Source organism: Pecten maximus, chromosome 9 (assembly GCF_902652985.1).
Source record: "Pecten maximus chromosome 9, xPecMax1.1, whole genome shotgun sequence".
In the NCBI taxonomy this organism is placed as follows: Eukaryota; Metazoa; Mollusca; class Bivalvia; order Pectinida; family Pectinidae; genus Pecten; species Pecten maximus.
In genome coordinates, this window is record NC_047023.1 from 23,495,152 (window position 1) to 23,517,164 (window position 22,013).

At 35.0% G+C, this 22,013-nt stretch overlaps 1 protein-coding gene across 1 annotated transcript in view; it reads left to right on the forward strand.

Moving 5' to 3' along the window:
* Positions 1-22,013, forward strand: part of LOC117334263 (golgin subfamily B member 1-like) — a 101,102-nt gene that overhangs the window by 26,948 nt on the left and 52,141 nt on the right. Inside the window, 5 exon segments of the mRNA XM_033893773.1 lie at positions 17,934-18,088; positions 18,769-19,024; positions 19,952-20,133; positions 20,774-20,918; positions 21,399-21,524. Of these exon segments, the coding sequence (XP_033749664.1) occupies positions 17,934-18,088; positions 18,769-19,024; positions 19,952-20,133; positions 20,774-20,918; positions 21,399-21,524 (864 nt within the window).

A 22,013-nucleotide genomic window follows, 5' to 3' on the forward strand; every position in this document is an offset into this window, starting at 1 on the left:
GATAATTTGATAAATAATATCAAGCTTATTCATACCTACCAATATAAGGTCGAGCTTTTCATGTACATAATATATCCTGATATACTGTAATAACATATAAAGTCTTCTGTGATATTATATAGATCTATAGATTTATACACTCATATGTCTGTTTCTAAAAGTGTTGGAGGGTGTCGGCTGAGATATGGACCAGTATTATGAATGGTAATGTCGTTATCCTCAAAACTCAAGGTGAGATATGCTAATAGTATTGACAAAAAATATAATGATCTGTATTTACAACTGATCAAATTCCTAGGATTTAGTTTTAATTGGTGAAACGTTTAAGTAAGAATGTGGTGCTGTTGTACAAGGTTGTTGGCTGGTTGAAGTTGTTTATAATGGTAGGGTGTAATGGTCAATTGCGTAGTCCTGTTGCATATACAATGTATAGTCTAACTGTTTGGTTGTGGAGATTTTTCCTCTAATCATTGAAGGCTAAAATGATATTATAGTGACAGGCAAAATTTGTACAAACCTAATATACATACATATTATTTCTATTGGGATTTCAATGAACTCTTGCCATATCAGGTTTTATAAGTTTCATTTTACTGTTTTTATCTCCAGTTTTATGATAATTATATGATATAATTCCACCCTATAATCATTAATCAACTACAGTAATTCTACTGCAGACTAAAGGTGGAATTCACAATAGAAATTTTTCCATCAGGGTTTAGTGTTGATATTTAGTGTTATGTGTTCATTAATTTTTTTCTAGTTAGTTTCTTTTAATGTCCGACATTTAATTGTTGTGTTGGCTTTACTGGAATACTGTTATTTTGGAATACAAGTCTTTATAAACAACATATTACAAGCCATTGTTGATAAACGGAATCCTGACATTGCCTACATGTAGATCTAGAGCAGAATGAAGTTTCGTCATCATCTGAATTATAGACATGGTATTTCAGTCAGGTTTCTCACTAAGTGGTACTCTAGTTTGGTCAATGGCTCCATTGTTCTATACAGGAAGTAGCTAGAAGTATCTACAACCAGATCCAATTAAACAGTGTTCATGATATATCTACCTATATATTGATGTAAAATGACACCAACAAAAAATAGTCTTAATGGTTGTTTTCATTAATACCAATAGTACCATGTACCTACATCAGTTATACAGTAGATGATTTAGAAATATATTTTGTAAGTACATGAAGCTGACAATACATTGAGACATCAGTACCTGTATGATATATTTTGTAAGTACATGAAGCTGACAATACATTGAGACATCAGTACCTGTATGATATATGTTGTAAGTACATGAAGCTGACAATACATTGAGACATCAGTACCTGTATGATATATTTTGTAAGCTGACAATACATTGAGACAATAGTACCTGTATGATATATTTTGTAAGTACATGAAGCTGACAATACATAGAGACATCAGTACCTGTATGATATATTTTGTAAGTACATGAAGCTGACAATACATTGAGACATCAGTACCTGTATGATATATTTTGTAAGTACATGAAGCTGACAATACATTGAGACATCAGTACCTGTATGATATATTTTGTAAGTACATGAAGCTGACTATACATTAAGACAATAGTTCCTGTATTGGTTCTACAATAGAGGATGAAACTGACTGCTTTATCAACTTTGTACTTATAATAAACTATCTATTATTTCAAGGTTAATCCTAAGTCATAAATCCCTCACCAGAACAGCATCCTTGGCATATAATCACCCAATTGACTTGTGCTGATACATCTTTGTATTGTCAGACATTTTAATGTTCTATCATCAACAACAGGACAACAGGCTGCTAAAGTTTGTTCAAAGTTGTGGTGTACTTTTGCTGAAGTATCTATAAAAAAACCTGCCACAGCTAGTATAGTGTAAAAAGTGATTTCATGTACTTTATACATGTCGCCATGTCTCTAAGTTCAGTTATGATATTATTGATTGTTTTAGATTTATGGCTCTAATATCATTTTAACAACGGAAAACAAAATTCCCTGTATTTTACTACATTGTACTGGTAAACATTGTTTGAACCTGTTCAGACAGAAGAGTTTGTAGCGATACGCACAGCATGCAGAAAGTCAATAATGTTAGAAATGTATGTAGTAGGACCTAGGAAATGGTCGGGGATATTGGAATTTTCTGATCCGATCACAATGTCACTTTATTAGCCTAAGACAGGTAGTGCTTGTTTATAAACTGACTGGCCAGGAGTTAGTTCAGGAGAGCTGCTTCTGACTGCCTGATGGCACCGATAGGCTGGAGGCAAATATCCAGGAACATGTCTCGATCAGACTAACGGATCTGTAACAAATGAATAAAAGGAAGGTGAGTGATAGGTGTGAGATTTTCATTTAATGGTAAAAAATCCTGAATGAAATCTGTGATATGTTTAATATATAAACTAGATAGGTCGTCAGTTACAACTGATACATTTTGTACATGAATTTTTCAGATCTAAGCTAGAAGATTCGATAAATTCGTTTTAGATTTTGGATTAAGCTTAAAATTCTAAAAATACAAGCTTTGTGTAAGTCCTGGAAAAAGGGGCAGAAAGTAAGTACCATGGTACATATGGACATTTCAATACTGGACAAATTAGTTTTAAAGGGTTGAAAAGGTAGAATTTGACAGGATTAAAAGACAGTCTCAATGACCGTGGCTATAACCTATCGAGAAGATTGGACCATGTACATGTGCTGTGAGGGGTTTTCTCACTCACCCTTAGTTCACAGCAGTTATTGGGAAAAGTGTCATAGTTATTCTTCGATATTTCTAATTCTATATGAGAGGACTTGAATGATCAGAATATCTTGGCAATGGGAAGCCAGCTGTTATATAGCTCTACTGGAGGGTTTTATATACTCAGACATTTAATTATGTGTAATTGAGCATTGGAGGAAATTATATTTAATTGACAGTATATTTCTCTAGAGATTTAATGACAAGCTAGCTAACATCATGTATCGACCAGATTTTATATGAGCTAAAGTAATTTAAATCTACTGGATTTCTGCCATTTAATGTAACTGTAACTTATATAAGTGACATGTATATCATAATTGTTGGCAATTTTTCTATCAATTATTAATTATAATTGATCAATACTTTTAATAATCTGAAACATATGACAGTTAGTCCAGGTGTTCAGCTTGACAGTGAGTTTCCATCTACAGACATATTGAAATACTATTAATTGGAAAAGATTGATTGTGATACAAAAGGATATCAAGTGATATTCAGTGAGATCATGTAGCACACACAAGGATATCGAGTGGTATCCAATGAGATCATGTAGCACACACAAGGATATCGAGTGGTATCCAATGAGATCATGTAGCACACACAAGGATATCAAGTGATATCCAGTGATATCATGTAGCACACACAAGGATATCGAGTGGTATCCAATGAGATCATGTAGCACACACAAGGATATCAAGTGATATCCAGTGATATCATGTAGCACACACAAGGATATCGAGTGATATCCAGTGAGATCATGTAGCACACACAAGGATATCGAGTGGTATCCAGTGATATCATGTAGCACACACAAGGATATCGAGTGGTATCCAATGAGATCATGTAGCACACACAAGGATATCAAGTGGTATCCAGTGATATCATGTAGCACACACAAGGATATCGAGTGGTATCCAATGAGATCATGTAGCACACACAAGGATATCAAGTGGTATCCAGTGATATCATGTAGCACACACAAGGATATCGAGTGATATCCAATGAGATCATGTTGCACACCTCATCAAATGGTGTCTGTTCAAATTGTTACATGTTAATGGCCTGTCTATCATGGTCTTGTTAGTACTATATATCTCAGGAATTGTTACATGTTAATGGCCTGTCTATCATCCGTCTTGTTAGTACTATATATCTCAGGAATTGTTACATGTTAATGGCCTGTCTATCATCCGTCTTGTTAGTACTATATATCTCAGGAATTGTTACATGTTAATGGCCTGTCTATCATCCGTCTTGTTAGTACTATATATCTCAGGAATTGTTACATGTTAATGGCCTGTCTATCATCTGTCTTGTTAGTACTATATATCTCAGGAATTGTTACATGTTAATGGCCTGTCTATCATCTGTCTTGTTAGTACTATATATCTCAGGAATTGTTACATGTTAATGGCCTGTCTATCATGGTCTTGTTAGTACTATATATCTCAGGAAGTATTGGTGGGTTCTGCCTGAAAATCCACTGGTGAGTTCTGCAAGGTGCCATGTCATGCCTACAATATACAATTTATCACATTTTTGGGACTGATTGGAAAATGATAATTCCAACAGTCATCCATCTTATTTTTGAGAGTTCGAGTTTGTCTGTGCTATTTCTCAGATATTTTTGGGATTTTTTTGAAATTTCACAGAGTTGTTCTGTGAGTCCCTACTGTACACTTTGGTGTTCTAATTGATAGTTTAGAATAATCTTACCTTGAAACTGAAGTTACAGTATCATTGATTTAATATTTACATACAATACATGATGTACGGCAGATAATTGAGACGAAAGGACAAAAAGAAAGGAAAAGATCAAAGCTTAACATAGAACAATAAAGAACTAGAAATTGTCATGGACAATTTGACGGGCTTTTCACTATTTAGCATAAATGACCTAAAGGCTTGGTTTTTCCAAACATAAAAAAACTATTTTAGAACACTTGATAGGTCATCCACATTCTAGTTTTGATTAATCTGGCATCTGAGATATTACATTTCAACAAAGGAGTGGACGAAGGGAAATAACTCGTACAGCCTTGTACGAGTTATCTCCCCTCGTCCAACTAACGTTATATCTCAGATGCCGTTATATATCAGATGCCAAATTAATTCAAAATGGCGTTCCGCGTTAATGGTAAACGTTACCGAAACACCAAAAAACATGAAAATCATCAGAATAACATTTTGAATCATACTTAAATTTCTTTTTTTGGAAAAAGATTAAAAAATGAAGATTTTCTAAAAATAGACTTATTTGACCCCATAGCGAACGCTTTTTTATTTGACCTCTGACCCTAAAACTTTTAGTGAGTAAAAGCTAGAGCCAGGCTTTAACTACAAATAACATAATTACCTGACCCCTGTAAAATGAATACTTTTTTAATCATGGGCATTTTAAGCTTTTTAATACATGACGTCATGGCGGCCATCTTGGATTTCAAATTAACTTAAAAAATAACACCACTTGGCCAGGACTATCCAAGGATTGTTTCAGCTAAGATTGAGCTGAATGCCACTGGTAGAACTTGAGAAGAAGTTTAAAATGTAACACACTTTTCTATATTGAAATATATAGTGGAAATTCAAAATGGCGTACAACAGAAACCTTATGTGTCACAGAAAAACTGAAAACGTCAAATTCATCAGAATAACATGTTGCATCATACTAAGAATTTTTTTTTGAAAAATGTTGAAAAATGAAGTTTTTCTAAAAATAGTTTAACTTAATCCCTTAGCGAGCTTTTTTATTTGACCTCTGACCTTTATGTTGTAGCTATATAAAAGCTAGCCCCTGCTGTAATCTACAAATACTATAATTACATAACCTCTGTATCATTAATACTGTTTGAGTTATGGTCATTTTAAACTTCTCAGGTATGACTTCGTAGCGGCCATTTTAAATTTTCTGACCTACTTAATTTTGTTACATGAACATCTTCAGACCTTCTCATTAAACGTACTTACATCACTTTAAACATAACTTATGCCATATTTGCTGAATGGCTGTCACAAAATCAAGTGCAGAAGAAGAAAAATAATAATAAGAAACATAACAGAAACAATAGGTCTTTTCACCACTTGGGTGAAAAGCCCTAAAAAGCCCTAAAGGTCTTTTCACCACTTGGGTGAAAAGCCCTAATTACACAATGCCTGGTACCATAAGATCCATCAAGGATCTCTTGTTATAAAACAATAAAACAAAACAATATAACAAGCTTTAGTTAGTTTTGAGAAATATTAGATGTAACAGGAACTTTTCTGAAATTATCTTTATCATATACATTTACACAACCATTTAGGCTGTTAGCTGGTACATTTAAAATTCATTAGAAAAACTAATGGCATTTGTTAAAAACCCAGTTTAAATCAATATCTTATTCATGATTTCTTATATAAAAACACAGGCCTAGCCTTATAAGGAGCAAAGTTAGGCCTACATAAAAAATAATTTAAGAGCACCACACTTATCTAATCTCAAAAGACATAACTGTTACACCTACCCTCTTATATATTGATATAACTGCAGAGTTACTGACAGAGCCAGAGCCCGTATTGATATAACTGCAGACAGAGCTACTGACAGAACCCGGCCACAGTGGGCCATCAGGATATGAAGTATGATATTTATACTCTTTCCTGACTACCTACCGGTATATAGATTGAAGATCGACCTAAACGACCATGATCTATCGATCCCATTCCTCAGTACACAGATCCACTTAAAGAGATTTTATCCCCTTTGCTGTTTTAAGTCCCAAACACAGGCTGGGATTTAATATGGTATTTGACATTTCTGAGATCACTTAGAGTGAAAAAAATTATGCTTTAATTTCTTGATAGACAAATTTTTCACTCTGACTTAATATTTTTTTATTTTTTTTTGAGACCATGTGCCATATTTATACAGTATCATCATAATAGTGTTAACACACATATCATACAATATTTATGACATATGACATGACGAGAATAAACCTGAGTTACGGTATGCGAATAACTTTGATATTCTTTGAAACTCGGTGATATAAACCAGCTGTCATAATCGAGATGATCCTGACCTTATAAATATGATTCCTATACTTAGTATCAGTTATTTAGTGTATTCATATATCTAACCTAAACTCAATCAAATTCCTGGCAGTGATATGTTTGAATATACTTACGCATTGTGTGTATTTCCTTATAGTTGTATGGGTTGGTGGCTTAAATTTCCAGAAATCCTTGAAGATCAAGAAGGAACGACAATAGATTATACATTCAGGAATCTAAGGTTATACCATTCAATAACTTTTTGTTATAAATGACTATGTACCTTTTAATAAGAAAACAAAGTTTAAATGATTTACTCTAAATCTATTTCAAAATGTATCAACAGATATCGATTAAATCCTTATAGAACAATACAGATCTGCCAACTTCTTGGACAAAAATACATTGACAGACCTTTTATTATTATTTTTTATCTGCAAAAAGAAAATCCTTTAAATTTGGATACTGGATATTTGTTCTGTAAATAACTAATATTGTTGCTGAGCCACAAGGCATTGCTACAACAGACCCAATGGGCCCTTACTTTATCTCACCTGCTACAAATGTAACATTAAAATTGATCTGGATGCTAAGCAGAATGCCTCTAATTATATTTTATTGTTACAGCAATGCTAGACTTGTAAGGAGCTTTCATTTAACTTGTGGCAAGCTTGCATAAAGTGGCTTGCAAGCTTACATTTAGCTTGCAGCAAGCAAGCATCTAGTATGCCAAGATAAGCTTGCCACAAGCTTGCAATCGTTGAAACTGGCTGCAAGCTTGCAGATAAAGCTTGGCACAAGATTTCAATTAGTAGCTTTCATATAAAGTTTACTTAATAGTAATTTGCAAGCTTGCTATTTCGATGTGGATTCATACCAGTATGAGAGTAAGTTAAAAAGTTAATCATGCAAACAGACTTATAACTAGTCCCATATCATGAACCTGGGTCTTTTGGTTGATGACAAGGAATAATTTAAATATTTTAACACATTTGACCCCTGAGATCTTGAATGTAGTGCAAGGTCATTCATTTAAACAAATCTGGTGGCCTTCATCCTCGCATGCTACTGGGAAAATATGTATGTATTAATGAGAGGAAGTTTTTTTTAAAGCTTTTACCACATTGGATTGACCCTGTGACCTTGAAAGAAAGTTTGCTTACTCTATAATATCAAAGGGAGAATTTTTTTTTTGAAATGAACAATTCTTACTAAAACTGCATGTGTGTGTTTTATGAAGTTGGTGATGCTGCCTAGAGAGTTTGATAAGTGTCCCGAGTGACCCAGATCTTGGTACTGACATAGATAATTTAATACAGTAGAAAAAGTAACAGTAGCTTCATGATCTCTGTAATAGAAATATTGGACTTATGTTTCAGAACAGGTTGTTAATAATACCATAGTTTTAAGTTTCTCAAATAATATCACTAGGTCACTGAGACCGTTTAGGATAGAAGACCTTAATCATGTTATTTAAATCACCGACGTTCAAAGATATTTACCATACCTGTATTTCTCACCTGTACCTAGTGCTACCTGTAGTAGTATACACCTGGACGTTACCTATATACACACTTAAAACAGTCTGACATTTATAGTGTTTAACTAGCCATCGCCTGGCTGGTCCCTCCCACAATAGCGGCAGGCCCCAACACATACTGTGAGAGAATCAATCAGGCCAACAAATTAAACCATTCAATGGTGTTTACTGGTTGTCCTTCCATAGGTGTTTTATGTGCTGTAAGTTACGATGTAGCTGTTTAAAAGCTGTCCCTCGTATTTGGATAAGGTTCTTTACGTCTCACCAACCTCTTTCATTGGAACCGGAATCCCGCTGCCAGGAATTGTGTGGTGTTCATTGGAATCTCAGACATTCTTTGACGTGCTATTCAAAGAAATTTTGTGTACATTTTGTAGTTGGATTATATTAAAGCAGGTGGATGTTGTAGATTTTCGTTCTGGAATCAGCTTTAGATCAAAAAGGTTTTGTGCAGAGGAATATGTCCTTGATACCAAAAGACTCCAGGATCGATGCCACATAGAATTCTTGGTTGATATTTTGTAAGTTTTGAAATGTATCTTCAGCCTCTACCTATCAGTGAATCAGAAGTTTGCTGTTTTTTGAATTTCATAAATTTTGAAGGGGAAATTACATTGAAAATCAATGTTAAAATTCATGATTGCAAAGAGATAGATATTATATGTCAAACCTGTTTATAAAGGCACCCAAAGGAACAGATAAAACAGCATTTATAGGCAGGTAGTCTTTCTATTCAATGACTTATTTTACATTTTTGCATAATTTTGTCACAGGTGGCCTTCGAGGCAGTTTAGACTTTAATTTAACATTATTCTCCGTATGTATTCCTGATTTTATCTCTGATTGTTGGAATATTTTGACAGAATGTAGTAAGATATTGATCTTATATAAAATTCATATTTTTCTAAAGCAACAGTGAATGAGTCAGATGATGAGACCAAGCATTATCTCTGACTTATATACAGCTGTTAACACCAATGGAACTCTCACTTTCCAACAGGACAAAATGTTACACTGTACATGTTGTATCTATTGTTTAACATTGAAGTTTTAACAGGTTTTTGAAGAATGTTCACTTTTTGAATGACATCATATATAAGGTTCTCAGGTCCAGTAGCCTTGTTTAAAACTAGGAAGTTGTATAATTCAAGCAACATGCTACATTGTAATAGTGTATTTTCAATATTTCTTCTTGTGGTTTCTTCGCCATCCGTCTGTCAGTCTGTCCACTCAGTTTTCCATATTTTTTAGCCATACTTCAAGTCATATGTTGGTGAAAGTTGGTTTTCAGTATATATGAGTAGCCATAGCTATGTACAGATCAAGTTGGAGTAAAGGGTTTTCCGATCAAGGTCAAGGTCACGTTAATGTTTTTAGCGGAGCCGTTAGGGGACGTGTATTGCTTTGCCATACCCAGACAATGGAGTGACATTATGAATTTATGATATTACAATTGTGCTATATACAGTATAAGTGTGCTATGTTAGAATAGCATGACTGCGTCACACGTATCCTCTGTTATATAACACATGATTTGAGAACTTAGTATCTATGAAAAGCCCAAAACATCCTTGGATAACGCAATGATACTCTCTTTTTATTGATATTGTTTTTTTTAAATCAATGGGAGATTTGTGTATAATGTAGCTGATTCTCAGACACCTTTAAAGTGTAGAGCTCTCTAACATGTATAAATCCTTGGTGGAGTCACTGAGGTTTAAAGTGAAGTATGCAATCTTAAAAGTTGTCTGGTTTTGAACTGTCATCGTCAAATATTAACAGCTTACAAAGATAACATTGTCACCTGTATGTGTGTGCAACATGCACCGGGATAAAATGTGTGATATTACCTATGGTATGATATCTGGGAAATTTGGAAATTCTATAAATTTGAAATTCTGGTTTATTGTAAATCCAAATCCAAAACCTTTGAGAATCTTTGGATGTGAATTATCAAAGGTATGAAATCTGGCAGATGTTAAAATTCCAAGTACATGTATCTCTGGTTTCTTGGTGTTATTCCTTATATAAAACTTCGGAGATCTTGAATATTCATGTGTGATAATCCAAGTATTGTGTTATCTTGGATTTTATCATCATCAGGTGTAAAAACTGAGGGTTACCAACCATTAACTGCAGGTGTGAAATATCAGATAAGTTAAACTTTAAAATATAGAAGTGAGACCACAGAGACCTTGAAATATCAAAGTATGGGGTCCAGGAAATCATCTGAATAGGTAGAAGTGTGACTTGAGATATCTCTTAACTAATAGAGTATAATCTGACAAGATCTATAGATTTCAAATGTTAAAACATGGGAGACATTGCCTCATTTGACAGAATTCCTTGGACATCTGTGGATTAAATACTCTGTTGATATCCTCTATAGTTGTACATGCAGTGATCAGATCAGATGATTTTAAAGTCTTGAAGATATCAAAATCTCGGGATTCTGTTGCCTCATCAGAAATATCATAAGATTTTATACCCATAGAGCCGACAGAAATTGTTTGGTTGTAATGTATTGATGATCTTCAGACTGTGTATGAAGTCTGGAACTGGACATGTTACATGTAGCTGGTGAATTAGTAAATTTGAAACAAGGCCACAGAGGGGTCAATTTTTGACTCCTATATCAATCTGCCATGGAATTAAAATCCCCCATGGTATTGTAAATAAATACTGGACTGTTTGGCCTTTAAGTTTATGGTAAATAAATCAATGTTGAAAATTGATCAAGTTTCAAAGGTCATATTTGTCAAGGCATATTTTAATTTTGATTTTTTGACCCTTCAACATAGCAGTAAATAGATAGTGAAGTGTTGGGCCTTAACATAAAGGTAAATCTTGAAGGTACTCCGTCGTCACTCCCACAGGGAGCTGTTGAGGTATAACTAGTGCATTGCCTACTCTAATGTTTCTGTGAGAATGTCATGCTTGTAATTAGTATAACTTATCTGATTGTTATCTTCAGCTAAATGTTTTTCACCTTGTGGCAGTTGTAATTTCACCAAGGTTGTGGGCTAATACCCGCATTAAAAATACTGAAATGAGTTTTTGACATGCTCTACCCGTCACCCCTAAAATTAAACATGGACCGACTTGCCAGGATACTGGTGTCATATCTTACAGTACCACAGAGGGGAAACAGGTTGATTTGAAAATTTGTCAAATCTGTTTGACATTAAATTGTGTCAATTAGAAACACATTTTGTCCTTGATCTATTTCGTGTACCGTTAAATGTGATAATAGTGTGAACATTTTAACCTGTTTTGATATCAATGTGATTTAAAATTTTCTCCTTGCTTTGAGCTTGTATTATATTTCTATGGGTAATTGTCAGCTCATGATCAACAGATTTTTTTTGCTGGTGAATTACATTTGAGATTGAAATATCAATTTATGTTTCAATTTTTTATGTAATAAAGCTCTTTCATTGCTCCATGTCGACGGCTTGTTATTAGATATCGGTGGATATTGTCTGTAACCTTGCTTTTCAAATAGAAATGAACTGTCATTATGTGTAGATGTATGGAAGCCTTCTCCTGATTCTGATAGAAGATAAAGGTTTATTAGACCAGAGAATGTGTTACTGATCAGATAAACCAGGTATAAGATATCTTCAGTTAAGGAAAGTATAAAGCAATTTAATTAGCTCATATGGCAATATTGAAAGTTCAGAAAAATCTTCTTCACTTTGAATTCATTGAGGAATATCAAAAGTGCAAAAGCACTTGTCTGCCATGTAAATTCATTGGGGAACATTGAATAAGGAAGAAAGTCTTAAACAATTTGAACTCAAGGGGTATATTTAAACTTTAGGAAAATCTCCAGCAATTTCAGCTTGAGAGAGAAAGTTCAGGAAAATCCTCCAGCAATTTCAGCTTGAGAGATATGATATCAAAAGTTCAGGAAATCCTCCAGTAATGTTTTTAGAATTCTACTACACCTCTATCATGCTTTACTGGCTCAATAAACCGTTGTCTATAATACATACCAAAGATAAATGAGAAATTTATAAAACACCTCATCCTAAAGTGGTATATATCTAGGTACTGTTGTGTTATAAAACACCTTATCCTAAAGTGGTATATATCTAGCTACTGCTGTGGGTTATAAAACCTACAAGGTGATATATTGCTTTGTACTTGAGATATCTCTAAATAGTCTGAAAAGATTTTCAGTCATAACTGGAAAATATCATTAAAACTTAATTAAATTCAAACTGAATTAATTGAAATTCAGATCAGGACACCAATCATTGTCTAATGTTGATAATAGTTTCGGAGAGTCTTGGCAGGAAGAAATGTTTTTACAGATAGTGAGATGTCATTGCCATTTAATCACTGGTAATTCAAGATTACTTATAGATTCTTAATAGTCATTATCAATGTAAAATGAGTTTTTATATTCAGATGTACTTAGACATGATCATAAAAGTTTAAATGGATTCCAAATAAATCAAATTTTATTTGTGTTAATAGATTTTAGAAAGTAGATTACTTCCTGTTAAAACTCTTTATGTATGTTATAAGGTGTGGTAGTTAGGATTTAATGAATTTTAAAATCAAATCAACAGTATGATTTATGCTCAACAACAAGTTCTAACTTGCATGAGTAGGTCACCAGAAATATTGAAACAGGCTGTGTTTTGTTCATTAATTATAGAATAAAAAATGGAAAATTGTGATTAATGTCTGATGCCTACATTTTATTTCTTCAGCTGTTTGTTTTATCAAAATGATCCATGTAATACAGTAACATGTCGAATGACTCCAGACCATGGATTTTGTTAATTGAAATACAGATGATACTGATATATATATAAATTAACAAATGTGTGTTAGTTGTGTGCTTCATACCCCGTCAGACATTTAAACAATATACCTGGCCTGTAAGGGTATTTCGACAAGGTCATTATCAGGTATGTGGGACAAACACAGTGCTGAGTCCTCACTCAAGCATTCAGGTATACATATTTTTATTGTTTCTTCTTATATATATACAACAATTCGACTATGAATTGCCTAGTAGGAATTTGATATAAGTATAATAAGTTTAATAACTATGCTATAATTATCTATCAACTTTTGAGTTTGATAAACAACAGTTGAATAAAACATCTAGGGATTGATAACATATTCATACAGAGTATAGGCAATAGAATTGTTATTTCATACAGTATAGATTCTTAGTCAGTTATCTCCCTTTTTGATACCCTACCACTCTGGGCCTTGACCTAACAACCTCTTGTTCTCCCAGCAGACATCCTATCTAGGTACCACTAGGCTAAAGGAAAGTTCCCGCTTGTCTGAGCTAGTAAGATGACCTTATACTCTCCACTTTAAAAAAAAAAAAAATGTTGATATGTGTGAAGATCCAAATTAATAAGGAAGACTCTGAAGCTTCCTTTTTTGGGGAAATAGTGGTGATGTTAATGATGTGTAGTTTATAGAGACACCAGTCTGGTTATTGGGCATTTGTTGATGTAGATGTGAGTTCAAGGCCTTGGAAAGGTGCAAGTGAAAATTGTATACTTTGATTTGTGTTAACACACTTGCCTTTCAACTAGACAGCCGGGGTTCGATTTTGAAAAGGTTTGGGGTCACCTGCCAAACGACATGGGTTTTCCCTGGGTACTCCAGTTTCCTTATCAGTAAGACCCATTGCATGCTTCCATCTGGGCCAGCTAGCATGATTGATATAAGTTGATATAGCATTGTTTTCTATTTAATTTTCATTTCATTTCTAAATCATATTAACTATAGTTTGCTTTTAAGAAATTGTTTGATAGAAATTTATTTAGAAATTACTTATAGAGCTGTCAGTGAATTAATTAAAAACCACAAAGAATATTTTATGATGTAGTGTTATAATTATAAGTGACATAATTCTTCTTAGGGTAGGTCCATGTATACATATGTATAGGACAGGTCTGGTACTCGGGGAGTGGCACATCTAATAACATACTCATGCATCCTTTGAAAGATTCTCCAGATCACGACATCATTTACCATTAACAACTTTATATTTAAATTAACTGACAATCTCAACAATTTAATCCTGCCGTTGGCACATATCCAGACTTATGGACACCTTTTGCCCTATAGAATTATTACTAGATGAAAGGTGTCTGTAATATGCTGTATACACAGAACCTCTACGCTAAATAGGTATTCAATCCCTTATAAAAATACGCTAGACATGATGTTAAAATTTGATTTAATTTAAATTTCATTTGAATTCCTTCTCTGCTCTGCACAATTACACAATGCTGTTAGATTTATTATCGGCCACCATTAAATCTGTTTATAAATAGAGGACATCTCATTGAATTCATATTAAAACATACCTACAACACCTATAGGCTTTTAATACATATTAATGAAAAAGTTGTTCAAGATCTGTAACAATAATATTTTTGTAGTGTAATGGCCGAAGTTTGTCTGAAAGGTTGGAATTAATAAACTCATATTATAGTGAAGTCATGACAGACTTCCTTTACTGGTTTTACAGTGATCTGACGTGGACAAACATAAGTTACATAGAAACTTATCTACTGTATTTATCCCACAATAAACCCATAGATAGTAATTGGCCAAACCAAGTATCCTGCAGCTCAGTACATACTGACATAAGCCCACCCCTTTATTGAGTCAAGCTAGTGTACGTGTGGTGGTCCCAAAGCTGGGTTAGTTAAAGGATAAAAATGATAACTTACTTTTTCCTGTCGTGTCGTGGAAGCGATTGTAAAGTGGTAGAGACCAGAGAACTTGGTGTAAACCCACCATGTTGTAAGGTTCAGGTGACCCCCATACCTTTTCACGTCTTATCTGGGAAGCTAATCCCAGTCACTGGTGAAGAGGGAGTGTAGTATCTATTGTTACACCAGAACACCTTGTTCTAGATGACAAAATACCTAATACTTGGTAATATGTTCGGTAATGGTATCAGACCAGGCCATTCCTGCTTTCCTTTGTAAGTCTGGTCTATGTAGAAGTAAGTCTAAACATTATCTTCAGGTTGGAAAATATGATTTATATGTGACATTTTGATGACTAGTACAGCATGTACACTGACTGTCACCTTCATCAGACAGTACACTGACTGTCACCTTCATCATCCAGTACACTGACCGTCACCTTCATCAGACAGTACACTGACCGTCACCTTCATCAGACAGTACGTATACACTGACTGTCACCTTCATCAGACAGTACACTGGCTGTCACCTTCATCAGACATTACACTGACTGTCACCTTCATCAGACAGTACACTGACCGTCACCTTCATCAGACAGTACACTGACCGTCACCTTCATCAGACGGTACACTGACCGTCACCTTCATCAGACGGTACACTGACCGTCACCTTCATCAGACGGTACACTGACCGTCACCTTCATCAGACGGTACACTGACCGTCACCTTCATCAGACGGTACACTGACCGTCACCTTCATCAGACGGTACACTGACCGTCACCTTCATCAGACAGTACACTGACCGTCACCTTCATCAGACGGTACACTGACCGTCACCTTCACAGGTCAGACAACCGGTCACTGACCGTCACCTTCATCAGACGGTACAACTGACCGTCACCTTCATCAACGGTACACTGACCGTCACCTTCATCCAGACGGTACACTGACCGTCACCTTCATCAGACGTACACTGACCGTCACCTTCATCAGACGGTACACTGACCGCCACCTTCATCAGACGGTACACTGACCGTCACCTTCATCAGACGGTACACTGACCGTCACCTTCATCAGACGGTACACTGACCGTCACCTTCATCAGACGGTACACTGACCGTCACCTTCATCAGACATTACACTGACCGTCACCTTCATCAGACAGTACACTGACTGTCACCTTCATCAGACAGTACACTGACTGTCACCTTCATCAGACAGTACACTGACTGTCACCTTCATCAGACAGTACACTGACTGTCACCTTCATCAGACAGTATACTGACTGTCACCTTCATCAGACAGTACAGTCTGACCGTCACCTTCATCAGACAGTACACTGACCGTCACCTTCATCAGACAGTACACTGACCGTCACCTTCATCAGACAGTACACTGACCGTCACCTTCATCAGACAGTACACTGACCGTCACCTTCATCAGACAGTACACTGACTGTCACCTTCATCAGACATTACACTGACTGTCACCTTCATCAGACACTGTACACTGACCGTCACCTTCATCAGACAGTACACTGACCGTCACCTTCATCAGACAGTACACTGACCGTCACCTTCATCAGACGGTACACTGACCGTCACCTTCATCAGACGGTACACTGACCGTCACCTTCATCAGACGGTACACTGACCGTCACCTTCATCAGACAGTACACTGGCCGTCACCTTCATCAGACAGTACACTGGCTGTCACCTTCATCAGACAGTACACTGACTGTCACCTTCATCAGACAGACCTTCATCAGACAGTACACTGACTGTCACCTTCATCAGACAGTACACTGACTGTCACCTTCATCAGACAGTACACTGACTGTCATCTTCATCAGACAAATGGCCAGGGTAGCAAAACAGTACACAAAGATGTAAAATGCATACAAGTTGTCTTCAAAATTCCATTAGTTTCGAAGATCGATGTCGATTTTGGCTATGCTGTTGTGTTATAATGCTATGCTGTTGTATTACAATGCTATACTGTTGTGTTACAATGCTATGCTGTTGTGTTACAATGCTATGCTGTATTACGCCTTTGTATACAGTCATGCTGCCCTGGTTATTTTCTCATGAAAGTGATAGAGTTCGTATCGTACTAGTCATCGGAACATCGTATATAAACGTATCACACTAGTCATCGGAACATCGTATATAAACATTAATTGGTGCAACAAAAAACCTTACATATACATGTACTTTGTAGAAGTAACTAAATTATATACAGTTGTATCATTATTTAAGAATCTGTTTATAAAATTACCAAACCAGATATTTTTTCAAACAATCGTGAACACAGGATTTTCTCGGATTCATATGAAATCTTTAACCATGGTATTTGACTGCATGTCTTTTTCTCGTTTGTGCAGGTATCACTCATTATACATGTGTCACAATTAAAACAGTTATTAACAGCCAACTCAAGTACATTGTTATTACACGTGATCATAACATGATTTATGTAGTTATACATGTATTGACATTGTTATTACACGTGATCGTAACATGATTTATGTAGTTATACATGTATTGACATTGTTATTACACGTGATCGTAACATGATTTATGTAGTTATATATGTATTGACATTGTTATTACACGTGATCATAACATGATTTATGTAGTTATACATGTATTGACATTGTTATTACACGTGATCGTAACATGATTTATGTAGTTATACATGTATTGACATTGTTATTACACGTGATCATAACATGATTTATGTAGTTATACATGTATTGACATTGTTATTACACGTGATCATAACATGATTTATGTAGTTATACATGTATTGACATTGTTATTACACGTGATCATAACATGATTTATGTAGTTATACATGTATTGACATTGTCTGTTTTGTAACCAGCAGGTAGACACTGTCCCGGTGAGGGACCAGCCGGACGGAGAAATGCAGGGCTATTTCAACAGCACACCCCTTATTGTTCCCCGTCACTCCCCGATGCGGGGATCCTGGCAGGATGCCAAGATTACAGTCTTCCCGGACAATGACAGTGGATTCAGGTACATTGACATCTTCTGTATTTGATTAACATGTAACTCTTAGATTAAGTAGAATTCTAAATGCAACTTATGTGATACTGACTGTTTGAACAAGATGTTAGATAAAAGTGCTTCATTTTGTGATGAAAAGAAACCATCAATGAGGTACCCATTAACTGTCCTGTCCAAAAAAGATTTGGGGCCGCAATAGCTCATTTGGTAGAGGTAGCCACCAGCTACTACAAGGTGACCCAAAACTCTTGAAACAAACTCAAACAGATTGGGTGACCATGGTCAGGAATCAAAATATATAGCCATTTTGGATTATGTGGTAGGTGCATTAAATTTGAAAGGAGTATAAATTGTTTATTGTATCCTGTCCTTGGGACCAAATTTCCCAACTTTGAAATATACACAAGTGCTAACTCCATTACACTATTGAGGCTATGCTTGGAAAGGAAGATTTAATGATTCAATGGTCAACATCAATATCTTGACCATTGGGTTCTTCTGCCTTCTAGGGCTTCTTCAGGCAGAAAAACGCAAAAAGGCCTTGTGGTCAGTCTATAATAAAAGATTTTAACAGCTATCAGCGACTTGGCTGTTTGATTAAAATATATCAAATAGATATTGTAAGCAAAAAAGTGTACACCATGTATGATAATCAGTTACAAGACAAGTGTCATTTCTATGTTGAACAGCTCCATGAAGAGATCATTCAATTCTGGGGACGACATGGCAATCACACCTCGTCTCAGTTCAGGTCCAATGGTGCGGTCACAGTCTATGAACAGGCTGAACGGCTCGTTCCTGTCTCAGGACTTAACTCACCTGTCTAGTCAATACAACCCTAACCTGGACCGGTCCCTTCAGACGATGAGTAACTCTCTAGAGGACAGTGAGAACAGAAGATGTGTACTGATGCACAAACTCAAGGAGGCACAGGATACATTGGAGGTAAGGAACAAATCCACAATATTTTACATAATTATCTTCAAATAAGCCCCCTCCTCTAGTGTAAAAATTGAGTGCTGCAGAGTGCTGTATTATCTATCCTCAAATAAGCCCCCTCCTCTAGTGTAAATATTGAGTGCTGCAGAGTGCTGTATTATCTATCCTCAAATAAGCCCCCTCCTCTAGTGTAAATATTGAGTGCTGCAGAGTGCTGTATTATCTATCCTCAAATAAGCCTCCTCCTCTAGTGTAAATATTGAGTGCTATATTTATCCTCAAATATTTAAGTTCCCTCACCTAGTGTAAAAGTTGAGCACTGGCTATTTTTCTTCAAGTAAGCCCCCTTCCCTTGTGTAAAAGTTTGGCATTTAAGTTGAGGAGGACTTATTTGTGAACAACTTTTAGCTTACTATTTGAAAATTAATAATTCTTCAAAAATAAAGAAAGGTGCTTATTTGTTGGAAGGAGCTTATTTATGGATGAATACAGTATTATAGTTTTGATATGAGAGTATACAGGTGTTTTTGTAGTCATACTGTCTTACAGGTATTAATAACAACATACCTCTCAATTCTCACTATTTTGATCACCTTCAATTTCAATCTAAATTGTTACATTTAAATTCTGCATAGTTACTTCTTAACCCTTCCATCAACACTAAACCAAATTATCAGTAATTCACTGTATAACTTATACAGGTGACACTATACCCCTCTTTTGTCAAATAAATCATTATACTGTATACATATATTTGTTTTGGAGACAATGTTAATTTTTACCACACATCTTCTCTCTAAAGCCATTTCAAATGTTCAATTTTTCTCACTGGGTTAATTTATTTTGTAGATTATTCAATGATATGAATACAAGGTGATGCTAATTAAGTTATTGTTCCTTCAAAAGATTTTGATTTATGATATTTTTTTTCAGCTCCAAAGTGAAAGACTAGGGAAGATAGAGAACTCAGCCAAAGGAAACACAATTTTAGTAGAGGACCTTAAATTTAAAGAAATGGAATATAGAAAGAAAATAAGAATGTTAGAAGAGGCAGAACAAGATAAAGATATACTCAAGATGGAAAACATAAGACTCCGACAAGAAATGCAGGACAGGTAAGATAATTACAAAATGGTTCCAAACAAAAGTGTTTCTCTGTTCTCCCTATCCTGTTATTGGGGACATTTTAATATCCATACATGTCTCCCTTGTATCAAAAGGGCATTCAGATAGTTAACCTGGTAGAACATCAGAAAACACAATTTCAGGTGGAGATACTCAAATTGGTTTGTGTTTCTCGTGGATGATGAGAATCTTAGTCCAATCTGTGCTGCTGTGGTTGAGACTTTGGGCAAGATATACTGGTATACCTCAGTGATGTAGCCACCAGCTACGACAAGTATAATGAATCCCCACCTCAAAATGACTGTGGCTTTTTATGAATCAAGAAACCCAACAATCTAATAAGTATATTGCATCACTATGTCTTTAAGCTCACCTGGTCCAAAGGACTGATATATGACCTTCTGGATCAGACCCGTATATAGATTAGTATATAAAGCGATCATATATGATAGCAAAATTAACTTGTCTTTTCTGTTTTATCTTTACAAAGTTCCGACCACATCTTACTAAAAACTGTACATTTTATTAAGGTTTATATGTTTAAGTATTAAGGTTTTCGTGAAGTTTTTAAAGACTAACATTATTGAGAAACTTTTTTTTTGTAAATAGATGTGTTTTATTCTGTTACAGAATAGACAAGTTAGATTTTGCCCTGCGGTCATTACAAGCCCAGCACATGGTGGCCGAGACGGACAACCAGAAGAGAATAAACCTTCTTGACCAGTCTACAAAAGCACTGACAATGTTGGAGTCTGAAAACCAGAAACTCCAACAGGTACGGCCCTTTTACCCTCTATGTAACAAAAGTTTTCATTTCTTCTAAAAGTCTACATGTATGAATATGGTGACAGGTGAATATATGAATGTGTGACATGTGAAGATGTGAAATGTGAAATATGAAAGTGTGAAATGTGAAAGTATGAAATGTGAAGATGGTGAGATGTGGAGATGGTGACATGTGGAAATAATACCATGTGGATATGGTGACATGTGAAGATGATAACAAGTGAATATTGGTAGCTTGTGAAGGTGTGAAATGTGAAAGTGTGAAATGTGAAAGTATGAAATGTGAAGATAGTGAGATGTGGAGATGGTGACATGTGGAAATAATGATGTATGAATATTGTGACATGTGGTTATGTGAAATGTAAATATGGTGACATGTAAATATGGGGAATATATAAGTGTTATATTTGATAGGAATCATATAAAAATCCATGTACATTAACATCTGTACAACATTTATTTTCTGAAGGATAAAGGAACGCTTTCACGAGAATTAAATATTTCTAAGGAGAGCATGAGGTTAGCCAAGGAGAGGTTTGAACCACTAGAGGCGGACAATAAAAATCTAAGGATGGACATTCTCAGACTCAAAGAGGTATAGATAAAGGATAAATATACAGTGTATATATATTTATATTTTTCTAGAGGTAATTATTACAGCAGAATTTAAGACTGGTGTAAATTCACATTTATAATTGGATAAGATTTGTTTTCTAACTGAAAATTGTGCAATGACCTCACCGTCAACATCAACTTTGTATTGAATTGTTTATGCCAATTTGAAAGTGACAAAGAATGACATTTTTTTTATTATGGGTAGTTTTTTGAGAATGTCAATCATTTTTAAATTCCATTGGGCATAAATTAATTATCCTATTTATAGCTCCAGTGAATATGCATTATAAATTAAACTAGAATTATCAGCTGTTTCAAATTGTTTGATATACAGTATTGCAGTCAATAGTGTTCAATATATTGTGTACTCAGTCAAAGATAATAAGAGGTCTTAATGGAAGAAAAACTGATTTTCAACATTTTTGAGAACAGAAATATCGGGTAATGCTTGTATTTGAAATTGTTTACA